Source organism: Staurois parvus, unplaced genomic scaffold, assembly GCF_062004578.1.
Source record: "Staurois parvus isolate SC_StPar_1 unplaced genomic scaffold, SC_StPar_1.0 ptg000401l, whole genome shotgun sequence".
Taxonomy (NCBI): Eukaryota; Metazoa; Chordata; class Amphibia; order Anura; family Ranidae; genus Staurois; species Staurois parvus.
The window spans coordinates 291,942-314,774 of record NW_028318197.1 but is presented as its reverse complement, the minus strand read 5'-3'; the positions used below and the strand labels follow the sequence as shown (position 1 = coordinate 314,774).

The following is a 22,833-nucleotide window of genomic DNA, read 5'->3' as shown; positions in this document are numbered from 1 at the left end:
GTGACAAGATTGTAGACCTGCACAAGGCTGGAATGGGCTACAAGATCATCAGCAAGAAGCTAGGTCAGGGGTGTCAAACTGGTGGCCCTCCAGGTGTTGCGAAACTACAAGTCCCATCATGCCTCTGCCTTTGGGAGTCATGCTTACAACTGTCAGTCTTGCAATGCCTCATGGGAACTGTAGTTTGCAACAGCTGGAGGGCTGCCAGTTTGACATCCGTGAGCTAGGTGATTCCACTATCCACTATTATGTTTATTCAGTGTGAACAGTAGTGATGTTGTTTTGTAATCCAAAGAGTGATCATTCTCCTTTCAAATTACAGGAACCAGTTCAGTTAAAAGATATCTTCACTTGAAATATAAAGTTGTCCATTCAATTGATTCTGATTATTTGTTATAAGTAACTGTACTTTTTGCCTTATAGAATAAGACACTGACAGATTTTGTAATAGAGCTCCACAGAGTGCTGATTGGTTGCCCTGGTTTCTGCACTCTTACCAATCTCATCTGCTTACTATAGTCTCATCTGACTACAATAAACTAAAGCTGATTTATTACAATGAGTTACTGTGATTCTCATTTCTCTTTGCTGTACCTCTTGCTGAGTATAAACACATCACAATTTTATTTAATGAACCACTTATTCCAATCCTTTAATCAATGTTGATTAAAGGATTGAATATGCCAGCATAAATCCGATCACTTTTAATGAAAAAATACATTGGCTCTCCATCTACTGTTGTTCTGCAAATGATAATTTTGTGCTTCGATCAATTGGTTTGTTGGAACAGAAAAGACACAATTAGAATTTGTAAAAGATTAGTGGTAATTTGCATATCCACTTCACAGCTAGCCTTACAAGATGATGAGACAAATTGCTACATGTATTTTGTCCCATCAGGAACTGAATACTGTAAAAGTAAACATATTTCTTGTCATGATTTGTGAGAGGAAAATGTAATGGACAGGCTGCCATGGTCAACATTTTCCCTGGTTTTAAGGAAACTGGTAGTGAGACAGGGACTGGCATAGTTACATAGTTAATCTGGTTGAAAAAAGACACAGGTCCATCCAGTTTAACCAACCGAGAGAAAAACACACACACACACACACATGCAAACAGAAAACCTCCATATACACTATCTCATACCCACAGTTGATCCAGAGTAATGCAAAAAAAAAGCATGATCCAGTTTGGTCCAGCAGGGAAAAAAAAAATTCCTTCCTGATCCCCCAAGAGGCAATTGGATATTTCCTGGATCAACTTTACCTATATTATACTTATTTATATAAATATTAGTATCCAGTTATATTCTGTGTATCTAGGAAAGAATCCAGGCCTTTTTTAAAACAATCTAGTGAGCTGGCCAGAGCCAACTCTTGAGGTAATCTATTCCACATTTTCACAGCTCTTATTGTGAAGCCTTTCCGTATTTGGAGATTAAATCTTTTTTTCCTCGAGACGTAAAGAGTGCCCATGTGTCCTCTGTGAGGACCTTAAAGTGAATAACTGCATTTTATACATGCTGATCATATCCCCCCTTAATCTCCTCTTCTTAAGAGAGAATAAATTCAGTTCCTCTAATCTTTCCTCATAGCTGAGCTCCTCCATGCCTCTTATCAGTTTGGTTGCCCTTCTCTGTACTTTCCCCAGTTCCTCCGATATCCTTTTTGTGAATTGGTGCCCAAAACTGAACTGCATATTCCAGATGAGGTCTTACGACACTTGTACAGGGGTAAAATGATCTCGCTCTCTCTGCAGTCCATACGTCTTTTAATACAAGAAAGGATTTTTCTCACTTTAAAAACCGCAGCTTGGCATTGCATGCCATTATTGAGCTTGTGATCTACCAGAACTCCCAGATCCTTCTCCATCATTGATTCCCCCAGTTGTACTCCCCCTAGTATGTATGATGCATGCATATTCTTAGCCCCCAAGTGCATAACCTTACATTTATCAACATTAAACCTCATTTGCCACATAGTTCCCCAATCAAAAAAAGTGCATTGAGGTCGGCTTGTAAGTTGGAGATATCCTGTTGACCATCTCCGAAAATATTGGTTGCCTGGCTGTCACAATAAGTATTAAATCAGTAAAGTCAGAACTGACAAACTATTTTTCTGGATCTGTGGCCTAGAAAGTTTTAAATCCATTAGATCAGCATACCAACCAGGCATTTGTAGGCCTCATGCACACTGAGCATTAAAAATGCTGCTTTTAGGGGCATTTGGCGGGGTTTTTTTTCTGCCTCTAAATGCCCCTCCATGCTCACATAGGCATTAAGAAGCGTTTAGACACAAGAAAAAAACCTACTGCCAGCATGTCCAGCAGCGTTTTGGCAGAAAATGGTGCATCAAGCGCTTGAGCGTTAATTTATTTCAATGGCCAGAATAAATGATAATTTAATTAAGTGAATTATTGCCCAAGAGATTGACACTTATAAACATGTCTAGATGCAATTACATGCATCAAGTATTAATTCTGCCAAAATGCTGCTGCCAGGAGGAAAGGCATTTAGGAAAGTTGGTCAAATGTCCTGTGTGCATTGGGCATTAGAAAGAAGGAAAAAGTAGGACAGGCAGTATTTATTTTATATTCTCTCAGTACAGGTTTCCTTTAAGCTGTCATCAGTATAGTAGTTCTCACAAAGTTTCTAAAGATCAGAAGTAAGTTATGGTTGTTCGTAGTACATTTCCTAAAACTACCATCCTTGCAGTTTAAAATGTAACTGAAGATTAAGGGCACCATTACTAATTTCTTTTTTTTCTCTACAATGGTGGTTTATGCACCTTGTCGCTGGTTTATGTAATCCTTCCCCTGACTCATTTATATCTTCCTGTCAGGAAGAAGCAAATGGCCACATCTGCGTCATCATATACTGGGAAAAGCTCTAGTTCGGGTAATACAGAAATATATATAATTTGAATAAAACAGTGTGCTAAAAAGTGTTAACATGTTTTCACTCACAGGAATTGTTTACCATAGTCATTCATATTTATTAATTTATTATAGGTATTTATATAGCGCCAACAGCATACGCAGCACTTTATATTTTGTATGTTCACAATAAGTCCCTAACCTCAATAAACATATAATCTAAGGTCCTTTTCTCACATGCATAGATACACACATGCGCACAGATACTAGAGTCCATTTAGACAGGAGTCAATTAGGCGAGCTATAGATGATGCAATTTTCTTTCTTGCAATTATGAGTTTCAGGAAAGAAAATCGCTCAGTTTCCCCATCACCACAGTCAGTATTGATGGGGGAATACTTTCCAGAACGCTTTTGTGTTCTTCCAGAGGGGAGCCTTCCTGACTGGCAGAACACAATGATCTCTGCTAGCGGATATAGCCGCAGGCTGTAACTGCTTGCAAAAAATCCAAGAGGCTGGTGGTTGTACTGAAGTCAATAGACGGATTGACTTCAGTACAACCAGCCTGCCTATAGATGGATCAAATCTTGGCTGGTCCCTGCTGAACCAGCTGAGATTCCATCTAGCTATGTCATGTTATACCAGCATGTCTGTGGGGTGTAAAAGAAAAACTGAGTAATCAGAGGAGGAAACCTATGCAAGCACAGAGAGAATATGCAAACTGTATGCAGATAATGGCCTGGTCAGATTTTAAACCAAGAATAGACCAGGCACCAAGTACGGAAAAAAGAATGTAAGCACTCCTCAGTATGGGGGCTCATCAGACAGCGGGCAATGGGTGCAAGCTGCATTTGAGGTCTGTGTGAAAGGGGGGGTGGGGAACAGGTTTTCTGGGTGAAAGGTTGTCTCTTTACATAACTTTTGCAGACATATACCCTAGCCTACAGGAACACATGCCGCAAAATACACTCAAAGCCTTTCCTGAATTCTAGATGGAGTTGAATTGTGCTCCTATAAAGTTGAAGATGACCTGACATCACTGGTGTGTGGCTTCCTACTTACCTGCTGAGTTTGGGGAGCACGGTTGGCCTCCCTTTGGTCAGCACTGGGAGTTCCAGAGGCGAGGGATTTTTATATAAGATTGAAGTGGTGACATTTCTGTACATATTTCTCTTGTGGGTTTGTAGGACTCCAAACCCCAATTTCAGTCCCAGGATACCCATGTCCCATGCGGATAGACATAACTCTCCTTCACATGCCATAGTATGGTAAGAATTGGTATGAATCAAACAAAGCCAACAGTATTTGTCTGGAAATACATATTTTATGTTTAACAAATATAGGCAGTTTTCCAGTTTATACGTGTTCTCACATCTATATACGAGACTTATATTTTTAACAATCACATTTGTTTTAGTTTTTTTTTTTTCCAACATTGCTTCTGACAGCTGATAATATAGGGAAGATACATTTTACTGAACTTCATAACATATGTAAATAGAATGTGAGATAAGTTTGGCACAGGTGTTCCTTCATATTTGTAAATGGTATTAGAAGTACCTTTATGGAAAGGTGACTTGTATTTACCTTTACTGTTGACATTCCTAGTGAGCCCTTACTGTTTTAGTCTGTTTTATTTAGAGGTTGACTGAAAACGTTATGTGGCGTTGCACTGCCGGTTCTTGGCTTTTTGAAATGTATCTCAACTATGTTAGCTTATCTAGAGGAAATGAATGCTTTCTGTGGAGAAGAAAATCTCTATTCTAGTCTGAAACGTCACAGAGGAGATGTGTTGCGGTGGCTTATCTTGTCTGCTCAGTCCACTGAGACATACTACATTATGATATCGGCTAGTAATGGCATTTTATAACCTTTTCATTGCAAGGGACTGTAACACCCGTGTTTCAAACAGAAGTCTATAGGACTATAGGATTTATAGTCTATAGGCTTTATTGCAGCGTTATCTGTCAAAGGATTTGTAAATCTATACAGCCAGTCTAGTGATTTACACACATTTTCCACATTGCACAGCCAGACAGATGAAACACATGGCTCCTAATTAAGGTAGAGCTTCCCCCTTTTCATAAAAATTCCAAGAAAGGCACCTAAAAAATATTTGGCAGTGGCAATCTAGTTGCAAGCTTTTTAATTCATTGCATACCTCCTTTTTTCTTTTCCTTCCCATTATTTCATGGGGGCCATTTTTTAAAGAGCAGATTGATCCATCTGCCTTTACTTCCTGGGATTCTGCCTGAAACTGGTTCTGCCTCCTGAAACTTGTGACAAAGAACTTTCAAGGATGCAGCTGTAAGGCAGGATGACATCACTAGTGCTTTAACCACTTCCCACCAGCCAATGTACATAAACAGCTGGGTGGGTGCTTTCTAGATCCAGGAGGACATATCCATATGTTCTCCCAGAACTATTCATCGTGAATTCCCCCTGGGGCGAGCAGCAGTGTGATCTGTAACTGGCTGTGGATTATTGATCTAGGTTCTTGGCTGCTCACGGTGGCCCTGCTACTATGTGATTGCTGTGTCAATCACAGCGATCACAGTTACAATAGTAAACAAGACTGTCATTCATGATGCCTTACTTACTACTGTGATTGGTCACTGTGATCACCTGGTACCAGGGCCAATCACAGCGGCTCTGCATTATTTGATAGCTGTGACCAATCACAGTAGTAAGCAAGGTGTCATGAATGAAACCTTTGAACAATGTTAGAGATTGCTTATTACAGTGGTCATCACCATCACTGGCACTTGCATGTCTCTGACAAGGGCAGTGCTTTCAACTGCAGTGTGGGAAACATGCACAAAACATGCCATTTTTGCACTGTGTTTTGGTGTGAACAGGCTCTTGGGCCTCATTCACACAGCCAAATTGGTCATGGTGCAAGAATATTGCAAAAGATTTCTGCTGGGATCCCAGGTGTGGGTGGACAGCCACAATCAGGAAGCCTATACAAAGCAATGACAGGCAAACAGTGGATGCAACTGTTTGCCGGTGTTCGGAAATAGTCACATAGCCTGTAGTTAGCCAGCTGCTTTCGTCCAGGGGCGATCTTCTGTCCCTAACTGCACATAATCATTCCCGGTGTGATTTACTTCTGAACAGCGGAGGACAGTTGCGCTTACTGTCAGACAGTTTTTCGAGCCATACTTGCTGCACTATGGCCAACCTGATTGTATGATTGAGGCCTTAACCAGGTAATAGCAATGTGACCTTCTTACTAGCAAGGTGCATGCATAACAAGAACAGCTGGCCACAATTACAAGCAATTTCACAATTAAAACAATATCTACATATGATCCCTGTAATAAGCTGTTTGCCTGGAGTTCCTCTTTAAAGTAAAGTGGCTGATAGCATGTCCGGTTGTATACAACAGTCATATACACACTGCTATCTGGTGAAGAGAAAATATATTTGTGTTTTAACAATAAACATGCATAATTAATCCAGGTCTTAAAACAGGAAGTGAAGTGTCTGTACTGCAAATTCCTACACTGGTCAAGTTAAATCCTCTCTGGCTTGTGCAGTGTTATGTAAATCCTGAGTGTTTCTTGTTTTTCTGCCATGCACCTGTCACCACGATACAAGATCAATAAACAAACCGTGTAGTTCTTCAGAGGTAATGGACCTCAAGGTGATGGTTGAATGAGGTAATGTCATTCGTCTAAAGCCGTGTTACTATTTACTGGTCACTAAGAAAACACAAGAACCAATGCCAGACATTTGTTTACACAATTGCTTATTGATTGAGGCAACTTTTTTTTTTTTTTCATAAAATTTTTGTTATTAAAAGATTGTCAAGATAATGTTGAGGTTATTAATGAAAGATTGGAAAAATGGATTGCAGCACTAAGGATCCATTCTAAATGTCTATGGGCATTTAGACTCATCTTTTTGCATTTTCAGAATATTTAAAGTGGACCTTTCACTAACTTTATAAATCTGAATGAGTACATTAATGACATATCACAATCTACAGCAACATTTTCCAGTCCTTCAGCTGATTTTTCTTAGGATGAGATAATGTCATCAATCTACTGCAGGCAGTAGGAACATTTTCTAAGGACTCTTTCACACAGATGGCTAGGGAAGGTGGGGGGAGGGGTGTTAAAACCAGGTGACTGAGCCATGGTTTTATTGCCCCCTGACTGCCCACCTAAACAAAGCAATGCAGCTGTCCAGAGCTGTAACCATGCTGCAGAAAAAGTTATATGGGATGTCACATTCAGCAGGTGGTACAGCTGCTGAAAGCACCCCATTCTAATTAATGGGGCCATGCTGCGCCGTAGCCGCCCTGCATTGCATAGTGCTGTGGTTCTGCATTTTAACGGTTAAAGCAAGCAGTGAGGAGGAGATATGTCTCACCACCTGTCACATGCAGTATAACTGCACATGTAAACATTTCCTCCCCAAAGATCAGACTGCAACATTATAAGTTTGTAGCAATTCATTGAGAGGCTGCAGCAAGAGGCTAATCTGTGTCAGGCATTTGTAAACAGCCAAGAACTGCACACGCGCAATTATTACCATAAGTGTGTCAGCTCTGGACCAGCCTACAGTCCAGGAAAGAAAGAAGGCAGAAAAGCAGATAAATACATTGTCACGGAGAGTACAGTGACCTCTGAGAGGATATAATACATCTAAGGGCTTGTTCACATCAGATGCAGTCCAAAGCATTTTTATTCTGCATCAAAAATGCATGGACATTGTTTAACATGGATTCCAATGGCCCTAGTTCACACAAGCACAGTGCATTCCAGTGCAGTCAACAAAAGTAGAACATGTTGCTTTTTTTCCTGCGTGGAAAGAGGCAAAACGCATCAAAAACAAGTATGCAGAAATGCATCCAGAAAGCAGATATTGTGGTGTGAACTGGTCCTAAGTAAACAGTTCTCATTTAGTGATAAAAGTAGGCGAATGAATTGAATTAAAGCAATGCCTCAAATATTCCTTCACTATTAGAATAATGTTACCAGGCACATTACTCTCCATTCCTATCATTCCCGTGTTCCCTTGGAGTCCTAACATACAGGTGTGTGGTATGGAATATCGACTTGGCTGCCCCACACAGTGTAGTGCAGTGCACATTTAAGGTATGAATTCAGCTTTTTTAATATATGTATATGCATTCTGCTGCAGGTGATCCTTTGCTGAAACTGTCAGAAGTCCTGCTCTTTCCCAGAGGTGCTAACTCGGCTCGCCAGCCACACTGTGAACACAATGTCAAACAGGAAAAGCTGCACTCTCCTTACATTTATTGACTAATTCCAAGTAAAAATATCACATAGTGGGGGTCAGCAAGAAATGACTATTAACACGTTTCGCACAATACCAGTGCTTAGTCGTTCACCTTTTATAACATGTTACACCCGTATTTAGGATGTAACATGTAGAATGTTACTGATGTAGCAGCCCCCCACCCCTCTGACCCCTTTGTGATAGCAGGGGGTGAACTTCTCCCCACACCTGCAGTCACAATTAAAAACAATGCAGCCATGAGGGGCTCCACCCACCTGACTGTGCCATTCATTCACAGAATTCTGTGAATGGGAGAACTACAACTACCAGGGTGCTGATGAACGTTCTAGGTACGTTCATTGATACCTCCTGTCACTCAGTAACTGCCTGCCCGTACGAGGTACAGGCAGATAGCTACTCTGACAGTGTGCAAGTTCCTGCCATTGTACCTTGGATCTGATCATGGGTGAAGTGCTTTAGGCTCCACGTACACGAGCCTACCCTGACCGCCAGCCGCGGGAAACCGCAAAACGCGCCAACCACAGTACAGCGAGTTTGCCGTGTTTTTACGTTTTGCACTTTCCCATGGTCAGCGGTCAGAACGTTCCTATCCTGAATGCGATTCTTCCACGTTCAGGTGGTGGAGGTTTAACCTAACCTAACCACAGCAGCTCCTAAACTCTGCTAAAAGCCTGTGTGTACAAAAAAATGCCAAAAGCTCCTACACTCGAGTTTAAGAGCTGCTTAACAGGCTCCAAAAATGCAAAAAAATTTACATTTATGTATTTATTAAAAGGTGAACTTATCCTTTAGGAAATATAAACAATGCTACACTCATTCAGGTTTATTTACTAAAACTGGAAAATGCAAAGAAACCAATCGGCTTCCAGTTTTTGTTTTTTTTTTTGTTTTTTTTGTCAAAGCCTAATTGAACTGGTTACTAACATTTATAGATAAAGTTGATCCAGGGAATATCCCATTGCCTCTCGGAGGATAAGGAAGGAATTTTTTCCCCTGCAGGAGCAAATTGGATCATGCTTTGCTGGGTTTTTTTGCCTTCCTCTGGATTTACTGTGGGTGTAGGTCTATAACTTTTTTTTTTATATGGTTGAACTGGATGGACTTTTGTCTTTCTTCAGCCAGACTATGTAACTATGAACAAGCTGAAGTTAGACACTGATTGGCCACTATGCAGAGCGGCACCAGATTTTGCATGCTCCAGTTTTAGTAAATCTACCCCATAGTGTAATGCAGGAAAACGGGAAAAGAGTTCTGGTGTAGAGCCACTATCTACATATAGAGCTGGAGATAAGGGACTTCTGGGGTTCTCAGAAAAATATTCGAGAACACAGGTAGGTATGTGCAAGCACTTTGTGGAACTTGCTATTAATGACCTGTTTTAGTAGCAAAATAAAACAGATAATACCAATATAATACAGAATTGTGAATCATATAACAAATAACATTGACAACATCAGATTGTTCTTGAGTAAAATATTTAACTCGTAGATCAGACCATTTCAATTTTTAATTAAAATTTGTAGAATATACCTTTATGCTTTTTTGACTTGGTCTCCGTAGTATCACTTCTCAATTCAACAGTTGTGCCTGCTGCCAGTGCAACAAAAATAGATAGACAGGAAGGAAAGAGGAGACACAGGTCTAAGGGTAGATCAAAGAAAATTAAGAGAAGTAGAGAAAGGAGGGTGTCTCCCCAACTGAGGTGAGGACACTGTGCTGCTGTTAAGATTTTCATTGATATGTTTAGATATTCAATTAAGTGGTAAACTGACACACCAGGTCACTGGAGCAAACAGAAGAATCTCAAGAGTCCACTGACATCATGAGGCTTGCGAAAAAACATATCTATGGCTTGTGTAGTCAGGCGACCATGTCAGACATAGCCTATTCCATTTGAACACAGCGCTTAACAAGAAAAGGCTGTATTTGACCTGCTTTGCCTCTGATCCAAATGTATCACAACTGAACATGTTGCATCCTTACAAAAAGAAATGCAGTGAAGGTCAATGTAGCCTCTGAATTTTCACTCACACAATCACATTGATATCAGTGGTAATCTGCATTTGAAATGTGTTTCAGCCACACAAAAATTGTCCAAAATGTTACATTTTGTGGACCAAAATCTACAAAATTGCATAACAAAAACATAACTATCCAATATGCAATCTAATTTTCACTTTCAGTTGGCTTACAAGTTACCATACTTTGTGATTTACCTTACACCAACATACAAAAGTATACAGAATATTACTGCTCATAAGGATGTTGGGGGAGTCTTCTAGAAGCTTGGCAGCACATTTCTAGGATTAGCAAGATTCAATACATAAGCACTTGAATAAACTTGCATTTACTTCTAAGTTCTTCCATATCATGTCTTAGATTCATACAGTACTGAGATTTATTTGAGGTTACATTGCGGCATCACATAATAACAGATATGCAGATTGTTTGATACATCCAACTATAAGGGTGGTCATAGCAGATTCTCTGGAGGTTCTGGCATTGTTACCTTGGTAAAATATTATTTATATGTAAAATATTTGTGTGTATGTTGGGCCACTACGTGCATACAGTACCTCCACCTTGATATATAGACCAAGGAATTTTAATCATGTGTTATCTCACTCTTTAAAATTATGGATGATTGTTCACCATTCTGGTGAATGAAGCCATGTTTGCTCAGAAACGTTTGAAGACACTGAATTAGCATCACAGGTAACTAGTATTTTTAGAAAAATATGTTAGCAATGGCTGCCTTTTAGTGCAGATATCCTTTTTAGAGATACCGCAATATGGGCAATTCATGATAAAGTGACAGTGTGTTCATAAAGGGCCCCTGACGCAAGTATACTGACAATAACATGGATACCATGCCACTCCTGTGCCCTCTGCTTCCAGATGAAAAAAACCTTGTGCTTCTGGATATTGGGGAACATGTGATCTCCACCACTGACAGTGCTCAGGGCTAGCAGTCAATCACTAGGACCAAGCACTCTCACATGGAGGGAATGATGTCACTGCTCCACCTAACCTCCATCAAATTGAATTCCAGTGCAAGGTGCAGCAAAGGCAAGAGTGGTGCTGGATTGCTGGTGATGTGAGTAAAACTGGGGGTAGGGACGGAAAGGGGACCTTTAGAAACACACTGACAATATCTCTTTACGCATGAATGAAGCATGATTGCATGAAAATTAAATGTGTTCATTATATTGCGCCCATATTAACCTGTTTAATTAGCCCAGTGCAACAGGAAGAAGGGTCAGCCGCACACCAGAGGATTGATGAATATAGTGTATATTTATTGATCCATAGGACGCACATAACACCAGGACATGAATACAGGACCTGTTAATGCATTTCACATGATCTCCTGCTTAATCATAACAAATAAAACAACAAAAGTGCTGTCTTGTATAGAAGTTAGTTAATAAAGAACACCTGTCCTAATCAGCACTCCTGAATCCTGAGGATACCCCTACTAGTACATTGTAGCAAAACATATAAAACCATTGTATCAAAAACAGTGATATCAGAAAACAACAAGGAAGGAAGAAAAGAAAAAAGAAAAATGAAGTGGAATAAAAAAAGAAACGAGAAAAAGAATAATGAATAAAAATTATGAAAAAATTATAAATAAAAAGTAAAATAAACAATGAAATAACATACACAAACACAGATAAAAGCAAGTGAATATCCCAAGAAGATATGGACTGACAAGCCACATTTGTAAACGATCAAAATTTAAGTAATAATATATACAAAAAACACATGTCTACTTGGGATAAAGTACAAAAAAATCACAAAAATCCATAAATATTCAGACAGGGATATATCAAAACAGCAGAAAAAATATATATCAAAAGTAACGCATTAAAAAACAAAAAGAAAAGAGAATCCCAAAGGAAAAAAAAAAGATGGTATTAAAGATATGTGTGCACATGAATAATGTGCCCAAATGAACATGTCGTGCAGCCAAATAAACTAAGTAATGAAATATATATATATATATATATATAGTGAGGAACAGAAGTATTTGAACACCCTGCGATTTTGCAAGTTCTCCCACTTAGAAATCATGGAGGGGTCTGAAATTCACATTATAGGTGCATTCCCACTCTGAGACACAGAATAAAAAAAAAAAATTCAGGAAATCACATTGTATGATTTTTAAAGAATTTATTTGTACATTTGTTTGCATGGAAATATGTCTTTTTTTATTGTAAGCCTGTAATTTTTAGGAATAACTCACTAAAATCTGTCCGAACAAGTCTAGTAGACATCCCAGGTATGTTAAAATTTGAAACATGAAATCATAAATTATAATTTAATAAATAATCATATAAAATAATAGTATAATAATAATAAATTGAATTCAATAATATAATCAAACCAAAAACACTGAAATTTGAAACAGAGCGCCAAGTTTGCACATCACTGATCTTAGTTGCAAAATCGTTTTCACTGTCTGATGACGAATTTCCCCACGAATCATTATCATTCAATTCTGCAAGTAGTTCTAATTTACTATCGCTGTTCTCTAGCTGGTCTAAAACCACTTTTGACCTAAAGGGACGCTTTTTGGACGCCATGGACATTTCTCAGTTTCCAGGCAGAAAGAACAGTAAAAATGCAGGCAGGACACAGGACAAAGCACTAGATACAAAATGTATGTGAAATGGTTTGATACAGTAATGTGTGATTTTAGTGTATTGAGTGAATGTCACTTTTTAACATTTTTATATTTCCCACCGGTTACATCTTGCGGGATGGTACCCACAGCGGATACCGATTGCCACCTGTTGCTGCAATAGTCATAAAAATGCAATATTCATTATGTGGGACGCACGACCAGACGTTTAAGGGATCGTTTTTATGAACATCTATATAGTATAGAAAGATATCTCTCTACTAGTGTGGCCCCCCATTTCAATAATTGTCATGCAGGAGATATTATAGCAGTACAGGTACAGGTCATTGAAAAAATGTGTCCTTTAAAAAGAGGTGGTGAGACGTTTTTGCGGTTATGTTTAGGGAAGTATACTGGATATTCCATCTAAATACACTTGTCCCACAGGGTTTGAACCATGAATGGGATATCACATATTTTTATGATTGATAAAGAGCATGTCTAGCTATCCCTTCACCCCTGCATATAGATGCATGTGTATATACACGTGTGTGCATCCACATATATATATATTTTATTTTTTTTATTTATTGAGTCGGTAATATATATCCTTTCATATATTTCTTTACTTTATTTGGATACACAACATGTTCATTTGGGCACGTCATGCACTCCATGTGTGCACATTCATGTGCACACATATCTTTAATACCATCCTTTTTTTTTTTTAATTTTGGGATTTTTTTTTTTGATTTTTGGTGCGTTACTTTTGATATATATTTTTTCTGCTGTTTTGATATATCCTTGTCTGAATATGTATGTTTTTTGTGATTTTTTTGTACTTTATCCCAAGTAGACTTGTTTTTTGTATGCGTTTTTGTATCATTTACAAATGTGGCTTCTCAGCTCATATCTTCTTGGGATATTCACTTGCTTTTATCTGTGTTTGTGTATGTTATTTCATTGTTTATTTTACTTTTTATTTATAATTTTTTCATAATTTTTATTCATTATTTTTCTTTTTGTTTGTTTCTCTTTTTATTCCACTTTTTTTTTTCTTTTCTTCCTTCCTTGTTGTTTTCTGATATAACTGTTTTTGATACAATGGTTTTATATGTTTTGCTACAATGTACTAGTAGGCGTATCCTCAGGATTCAGAAGTGCTGATTAGGACAAGTATTCTTTATTAACTAACTCCTATTTAAGACAGCACTTTTGTTGTTTTCTTTGTTATGATTAAGCAGGAGATCCTGTGAAACGTGTTAACAGGTCCTGTATTCATGTCCTGGTGTTTTGTGCGTCCTATGGATCAATAAATATACATTATATTCATCTATCCTCTGCTGTGCGGCTGACCCTTCTTCCCATTTGTTGCATCTTGTGTGGTGGTGAGCCAGAACCTGCACCTGTCGTGGATTGATCTGGATTGTTTGCCTGAGCGGTATACCTCTGTTCTTTTAATTAGCCCAGTGCACAGATAATGTAATAAAAAATATTTCATCATGCAGGAAACTTGCCGAAAAACACTCACCCATGGTTATCAACACTGTTGTGATATTTCTCCAGTAGAGACACAGATCATGACAAAAACAATTTTGTACAAAAAACAGTGGCTAAATGGTTAGAACTTCCACCTGGCAGCACTAGGATCATCGGTACGAATCCCAACCATGGCACTACCTACGTAGAGTTGCATGTTCTCCCTGTGCCTGCGTGGGTTTCTTCCAGGTACTCTGGTTCCCTCTCACACTCCAAAGACATGCTGGTAGGCTAATTGGCTTCTGTCTAAATTGGTCCTAGTATGTGTATGTATGAATGTGAGTTAGGGACTTTAGATTGTGAGCTCCTTGAGAGCAGGGGCTGAACTCAGGGAAGATATTTAAGGACAATTAATAATGAATGCAGCTATGTGTTTATGAAAATGGGAGAACGTATTTTAAATGCAACTAGGGTAATTATAAGAATCTGGCTTGATAGCAGCCTCTTGTAGTCCCATTCACAGTAATACTGGCAGAGGTAAAGGCAGCACTAGATGCCAGTCATGTATGCTTCAGTCACATGAAAAAGAGAGCGGAGAGATTAGTTTATCAAAGCCCATAAAGCTCCTTCACAGTCAGATCACAAGTTGGAGGCTGGGAATTGATCTGTTTTGCTTAACTGTTGAAGAGAAAAGTCACCCTGGCTATGTGGCCTGGCAGGACTGTGTAAAATCTTAGGATTGGACCAGCAAATACTTCTTTTTTTGATTGAAAAGATACTTTTATTACAGAAGCATCAAAAACAACATGATACTTGTATTCGGGGTGCATCTCACCCTGTACTGAGACGCAGCGCACCACATTGCAATACAGTTCCAAGCATACGATAAATACATTCAGAAATAAATACATTCGCTCAGCGGTATGATGCCTGACGTGATGTGCGTGGAGGATGAATCCCCCGGACCAACACGTCATGCATAACGCCGCTTACCCCAAAAACCATAGTGTCCTGATACACAATACTGAGTCATGCAAAAACGAAAGCCGGAGTTTACAATCTACAATAAGCATCGGGTGTGTGGGGGGGGAGGGGAAAAAGGGGGAAAACACAGGCCCGAAGCTTTATTGAAGGGGCAAAGACACGCAAGGGGGAGTGGGGGGAAGGGGAAATCTTCAGACGTCCTCTTCCTCCTTAAAGTCCATCAAGGAATAGTCTCTGAGCAGACTGAGGATCAGTCTGCGGCAGTCCTCAATGGACATCCTCTCCCGCTGGTGGATGAGGCGCTTTCTGGCGCACCATAAAGCGTCCTTAAAACAACACAGCACCCGCCAGGCGCCGTCAATGTCCTCCAGAGAAAAAGTCCCACAGAATAGTCCATTCAGCACCCCAAAGTGAGTGATGGCTGTCTGTGGTACAAAGTCCTTGAGTTCAGGTTCCAGGGCCCCCAACAGGGTCTGAGCAAATGAGCACTCCCAGAAAACGTGGTGAGACGTTTCCTCATGGATGATGCAGAAGGGGCAGTGTCTGTATCTGCTCAGGTTCCTGGCATGCATAAATGTCCTGAGAGGCAACCCCCCTTGGATTGCCATCCATGCCAGGTCTTTGTGCCTGTTGGTGAGAATGTTGGAAGAAACATTCCTCCAGACCACCTTGCAGGTGTCTGAAGGCAGGCCTGGAACCGACTCCAAAATGTCGCTTGCTCTGATCAGCTTGTAAATGGTCTTTGGCTTCCACAAGTCAGGCTTGACTCCCTGCAGCCCCTGCTCCTTGATGAACTTGAAGGTATCCAAGTAGTACCAAGGGGTGTCCCAGTTGTAGGGGATGGAACTGTCCCAAGTGTCCCATCCGAGGGACCTCCAGAGAGGCAACAGGAAGGAGCGAGACATTGCGTTCCCGCCAGAGTCCATAATCCGTTTGGGCAAAGTTCTGCGGATGCAGTTGCAAGCAAAGAACACCCTCAGTTGGGTGGCGATGTCGGGCACGCCCTTACCGCCCTTGAGGGGTTCCTTGAACATGACTGCCCGCTTCACTCTGTCCATCTTGGAGCCCCAGATGAAGTGAAACACCGCCCTGGTGATGGCCTTACAGGTGTTGACCCGTGGGGGCCAGGCCTGGGCGAGGTACTGCAACACAGGGAGAATCTCGCTGCGGAGTACCAGTGTCTTCCCTTCGATGGAGAGGTCTCTGAGGCTCCAAAGTCCAAATTTCTGCCGCATTTTAGCCAGTCTCTCCTCCCAAGACTTCAGGGCTGCGCCCTCGGCACCAAACCAAACTCCCAAAATTTTCATGAAGTCTGTCTTGATGCCAAAGGGCATGGATGCAGAAGAAGGCAGGAACCACTTTCCGAAGAGCATGACTTCCGACTTTCCGCAGTTGACCTTTGCCCCCGAAGCTTGGCCGAAGTCCTCGCAGGTCTGGGTGAGCAGGTCGATGGAGCGCTGGTTGGCACAGAACACCGCCACGTCGTCCATGTAGAGCGAGCACTTCACTTCCCGTCTGTCTGGTCCCGGTGCGGTGATTCCCCCGATCTCTGGATTCCGTCTGATGCATTCGGCGAAGAGCTCTATACAGCAAACAAAAAGCAGAGGTGAAAGAGGGCAGCCTTGTCTGACCCCGGAGAGGACCGGGAAGGGGTCAGTTTTCCAGCCGTTCACCTGCACGGAACTGCAAATCTCGTTATACATAATATCCACATACGAACAAAACATTTCCCCGAGACCAAACCTGCGCAGGGCTCTGCACATAAACCCATGGGAGACACGGTCAAAGGCCTTTTCCTGATCAAGACTGACCAGGACCGCGTGCACACGGCGGTCCTTGATGTATTGGACCGTGTCCCGGACAAGCGCTAGGCTGTCCGCAATCCTGCGGCCAGGAATGCCGCAAGTCTGATCCGGGTGGATGATCTGTCCGATGACAGCCTTCAGCCTGTTCGCCATGACTTATACTTCTTTCACAGTTAAAACACATATAAATACTTCATCGCTTTAGCTAGCTGTTTTTCTGGAGTTCAGTTTTGAAAGTGTGTGTAAATTCCTAAGAGACAAGCCACATTTCTGTCTACATTTCCTGTAGCCATTGACCACAGAACATCTTCCAGATTCTTTTGTGTCATCCTCACAGCCTGTATTGCAATGCATACAAGTGTCTGTCTGTACAACAGATATGTGAACTTCCAGACTCTAGTAAGTTGGCCACCTAGCTATCACAGCCAAAACTAAAGCTGGCATTACACTGAGTAAATTTCGTCCACTTTCTGAGGAAATTGCATCAGTGGGTGGCCCTGTTGCCATCACTCCACTCACATCATTTGATTGAACAATTGAAGGAGTTGGTCAGGAAAACTGTTGGCCGAACAATGACTGCATGCAATCAGGTGCAACCACTGTTTAGGTATTCTGATAGCTGAGGTGTCAGCTGTTAGAATACAATGGCCACAGTGGGATATTCGTCCTTTCATGCTGTTCGGTGTGGATGGAGGAATCTGTTCATCTGCAGGCCAAACAAAAGAAGTCTATGTGTGTATGGCTAGCTTTAGTGACAGAAGAGAGGAAAATAACAATACAATTCCACTACCAGGAAAACACTTGAAAAGGACACATTCATTTAGTGACACACTAAAATCCAGAGTTATTAGGAAAATAAATCTAAGCTGCAAGGTTAGAACTCCAGTCTAGACCGTATCCTGTAGGATTGCCTTGAAAATACAGCCCCAGGGCACATTCTATCTGAACTAGCAATTATTCCAATTGTATTTATGCAGTCTTGAAAATAAATTGTCTGCTTAGAAATATATAAAGGAAATATTGTTTTGGCAGCCAAGGGCCCACAGGTAATTATCTACTTTGTACTTAGTATGTCAATATGAATTTTCTTATGGTAAACTTTATTCAAGTAATCAGAGTACACTGGTACATGTAATTACATGTGACTACAAAGTGCTGTATACAACAAGTATCAGTAGTCATGTAATAGTGTATCTACAGTGGGGCAAAAAAGTATTTAGTCAGCCACTAATTGTGCAAGTTCCCCCACTTAAAAAGATGAGAGAGGCCTGTAATTGGCATCATAGGTAGACCTCAACTATGAGAGACAAAATGAGAAAAAAAATCCAGACAATCACATTGGCTGATTTGGAAAGAATTTATTTGCAAATTATGGTGGAAAATAAGTATTTGGTCAATATCAAAAGTTCATCTCAATACTTTGTTATATATCCTTTTTGGCAATGACAGAGGTCAAACGTTTCCTGTAAGTCTTCACAAGGTTGGCACACACTGTTGCTGGTATGTTGGCCCATTCCTCCATGCAGATCTCCTCTAGAGCAGTGATGTTTTGGGGCTGTCGCTGGGCAACACAGACTTTCAACTCCCTCCAAAGGTTTTCTATGGGGTTGAGATCTGGAGACTAGCTAGGCCACTCCAGGACCTTGAAATGCTTCTTACGAAGCCACTCCTTCGTTGCCCGGGTGGTATGTTTGGGATCATTGTCATGTTGGAAGACCCAGCCACGTTTCATCTTCAATGCCCTTGCTGATGGAAGGAGGTTTGCACTCAAAATCTCATGATACATGGCCCCATTCATTCTGTCCTGTACATGGATCAGTCGTCCTGGTCCCTTTGCAGAGAAACAGCCCCAAAGCATGATGTTGCCACCCCCATGCTTCACAGTAGGTATGGTGTTCTTTGGATGCAACTCAGCATTCTCTTTCCTCCAAACACGACGAGTTGTGTTTCTACCAAACAGTTCTATTTTGGTTTCATCTGACCATATGACATTCTCCCAATCCTCTTCTGGATCATCCAAATGCTCTCTAGCAAACTTCAGACGGGCCCGGACATGTACTGGCTTAAGCAGGGGGACACGTCTGGCACTGCAGGATCTGAGTCCCTGGCGGCGTAGTGTGTTACTGATGGTAGCCTTTGTTACGTTGGTCCCAGCTCTCTGCAGGTCATTCACTAGGTCCCCCCCATGTGGTCCTGGGATTTTTGCTCACCGTTCTTGTGATCATTTTGACCCCACGGGGTGAGATCTTGCATGGAGCCCCAGATCGAGGGAGATTATGAGTGGTCTTGTATGTCTTCCATTTTCTAATTATTGCTCTCACAGTTGATTTGTTCACACCAAGCTGCTTGCCTATTGCAGATTCAGTCTTCCCAGCCTGGTGCAGGTCTACAATTTTGTTTCTGGTGTCCTTCGACAGCTCTTTGGTCTTCACCATAGGGGAATTTGGAGTGTGACTGTTTGAGGTTGTGGACAGGTGTCTTTTATACTGATAACAAGTTCAAACAGATACCATTGATACAGGTAATGAGTGCAGGAGAGAGAAGCCTCTTAAAAAAGAAGGTACAGGTCTGTGAGAGCCAGAAATCTTGCTTGTTTGTAGGTGACCAAATACTTATTTTCCACCATAATTTGCAAATAAATTCTATCCAAATCAGCCAATGTGATTGTCTGGATTTTGTTTCTCATTTTGTCTCTCATAGTTGAGGTCTACCTATGATGCCAATTACAGGCCTCTCTCATCTTTTTAAGTGGGAGAAATGGCACAATTGGTGGCTGACTAAATACTTTTTTGCCCCACTGTATGAAGTAGCGGATTGGCATTTTTGTCTTTGTGAAGTACAACAATGTATAAGGTGAACATAAAACAATAAATAGATCTGTGCAATCAAAACTGGTTCACGCACCACTAAATCATCAGTAAAAATTGGGTACATCGCTACATGTGTTATTTTATTTATTTTTTAATTCATACTAGTGTGCAAAACCTGATGGTATTGATGGTGTGAACATAATAAAACTTTTTTATTTAGGATAACATATTAGGTTGGTGTTCACAGGAATGTGTACATGAGACCCAAGCTCCACAAATCTCAATATTCTTATTAGGACAGCCTCTGCCCTTATAAGTATTCTGGTAAAGGGGTAGGACATTATTGACCAGCCTTTCCTATGCACAAGAACCGCAGGGGGAAGTCTAATGTTTTTGGGATCACACTTAAATCCAGTTCACCAAAATACCCAGAAGGCACTACACAGGATTACATATGTTGGGGAGAGTAAAATGATGAGAAATGAATTCCATAATCTGGGACCGAAATGGTCTGACCATGGCACATTCCCGGACCATATGAAAAAGATCCCCTTCTTCCACCTGACACTAAAACCTGTGGGAGAGTCATATTTAACAATTTTAAATAGTTGGATAGGAGTAAATTATACACTATAAACTCAATACTATTGAATTTATCTCTGGCATAGATTACAGTACAGAAGTAGGAGTTTGAGAGCTCTATCCACTCCTGCTCAATTAGTTTAGGGAGAACTTTAGTCCACTGTTCCATAAACTGGGACAATCTGGAGGGTTTATCCTGTCTAAGGATGCCATATATTCTGTAAATCAACTGTGTATGGTTAGGTTGAAGTAAGATCATCTCCAATGAGGAGGACTGGAAAATTACATCCTGTAGCCCAAACTGGGCCATGGTCACATGCTTAAATTGAAGCTATTTAAAGTGCCAAGTATTAGATGCCTCAACTTCATGGTTTAAATCAGAAAAGGATTTTTGAAGTACCCCAAGAAGTTTGTGTACATATATATGTCAATCCCATCTCATTTCCATATGCTTTTAAAGAGCATTACGAAAACGTCTCCCATCGAGCCCGCAAATCCACTCTGACCTTTCATCTTTTGTACTTTTATGAAGATTCACCAGCATGAGTGCCTTTGGTTGATGCAACTAGTTTTGGCCATACATCTTTCTGCTGTTTATTATATTATGCCTTAAAAAAAACTTCTCTTCCAGAACTGCTCCCCTCCCCTTATCCAGCCCAGAAAACAAACACCTGAAGCCTGATACACATGCAAACACACACTTGTAAAAGGTTTAAAAAACACATTTAAAACCTGCCTCAAAATCACCAGACATTCTGTGCTTCGGTGTGAATGTAGGTTTGAGATCCTTCCCCCATCTTTAATAAAATTATAGTTAGAAAAAAAACATTTGTTGGTAAAATGCTTTCATGCTGCAGGGGGTAATGTCACCTTCTCTCCTGTGAGATCTTGGGGAATGCTGACAACCCAAAATCTCATGAGATTATGCCCAGCACAGTGTAGAAGTATAGAGGTGTACTTGGTAATTCCCTATGATCTTGAAGGAAGGATGATGATGTCACCCTCACCTAGGTACCATGGATAGAAGCTGGGGGTGAGGTAGGTTTACTTACATTTTTTTCTTACAGGGGTTTTTTTTTTTTTAAATAAATGCTGCTATTACCGATTACCCATAATACTGTATATTAAGCGGACCTTGCATATTTATTGCAGTTTGCTTTAAGGTTTTAAAGGCAAACACCAGGCCAATATTGTAAACCCTGTTTAAATCTGTACTGTTTTTGCATACAACTAGCGCAAGTCTTTTGTGGTATCTGCCTGTACAGCAGTACTCAGACTGGGAAAGGGAGGGGAAGCACTAGGAACCATTTGGACTGTGCTGCATGTATGTGTGCTGATAGGGAACATGCAGAAAGGAGTGAACGGAGATGACTTGTGAGTGTGTTTCTGCTTCTTCCAATCAGCTGGATGGAGGCAGGAGGGTGACACCTCAGTCATAAGTCTAACAGAGAAAGTGGTTTCACCCTCATGGCTGTGCTATGTGGCATAAAACACAAAATTCTTGATACAATTTGTAAAATCTTTGGCAGATACATCTCTGCATTTCAGCTGTGTATGTTGCTGTTTGGAGTTCAACTTTAAATTTATAGTGTCTGAGTTTGCCAAACCTTACTTGTCATATCCCACTTCACATCAACGGAGGATGTTTCGTGGGTGTCCATATAGTAGCAAAATCACATGCAGTTACAGCATAAGCCAGAGTGACTTGGTATTCTTTCTAATACTGAACATCTTAAATACATTTTTTTTTTGGAACTGAGCCATTTCCTTCTCTGGAAAGTACAATGATATCTAGCATTAAAGGAAGATTTTAATAAATTCTCCAGTTACCACTGTGCCCACATGAGTCCACACTCACCAGTGTCTGTTTTTTGGATTTCTGGCCCAGTTCTATATGTCCACAAGGAATAACACATTACTTCTTATCATACCGATGTAACTGAATTGATTCATTTTTTTTCAGCCTTCTGGCCAGTTCTCAGATTCTCCCACTTGAACATGAACCTCCTGTTTGTTGATGTGGCCCTTTCCCTTGTGACAACAGTAGTGGCTCCTGTGTATCTTCTTCTACTTATTTCGAGTTAATATACTTTGTTTTGCAGTCGGAGGCAGTTTGGTCCAAAAGACAAACAGGAAGTGAAGATAATTGAACATCAAACCCAGCACCTACGATTGATGCCGCATCTGGCTACTGCACTGGCACTGACATTTACCAGCAGGTATTGAAGAACTGATTCTCTTTGGTTTGTATGTGGCCATGTTTTCTTTCCTTACCAAATATGTTTGCTTTTACTTAGCTTAAAGTGATACTAAACCCAGGACCCCGTATTCACTATATCTGGTCTCCCACAGTACACAGAACATGGAAATGCAATTATTTTAGTAAATATAAACT

The 22,833-nt window shown here is 40.6% G+C and overlaps 1 protein-coding gene across 1 annotated transcript in view; it reads left to right on the top strand.

The window, feature by feature from the left end:
- Positions 1–22,833, top strand: part of ACOXL (acyl-CoA oxidase like) — a 443,136-nt gene that overhangs the window by 196,886 nt on the left and 223,417 nt on the right. Inside the window, exon 11 of the mRNA XM_089686494.1 lies at positions 22,541–22,657. Within this exon, the coding sequence (XP_089542620.1) occupies positions 22,541–22,657 (117 nt within the window). The remainder of the gene's footprint in view (positions 1–22,540; positions 22,658–22,833) is intronic.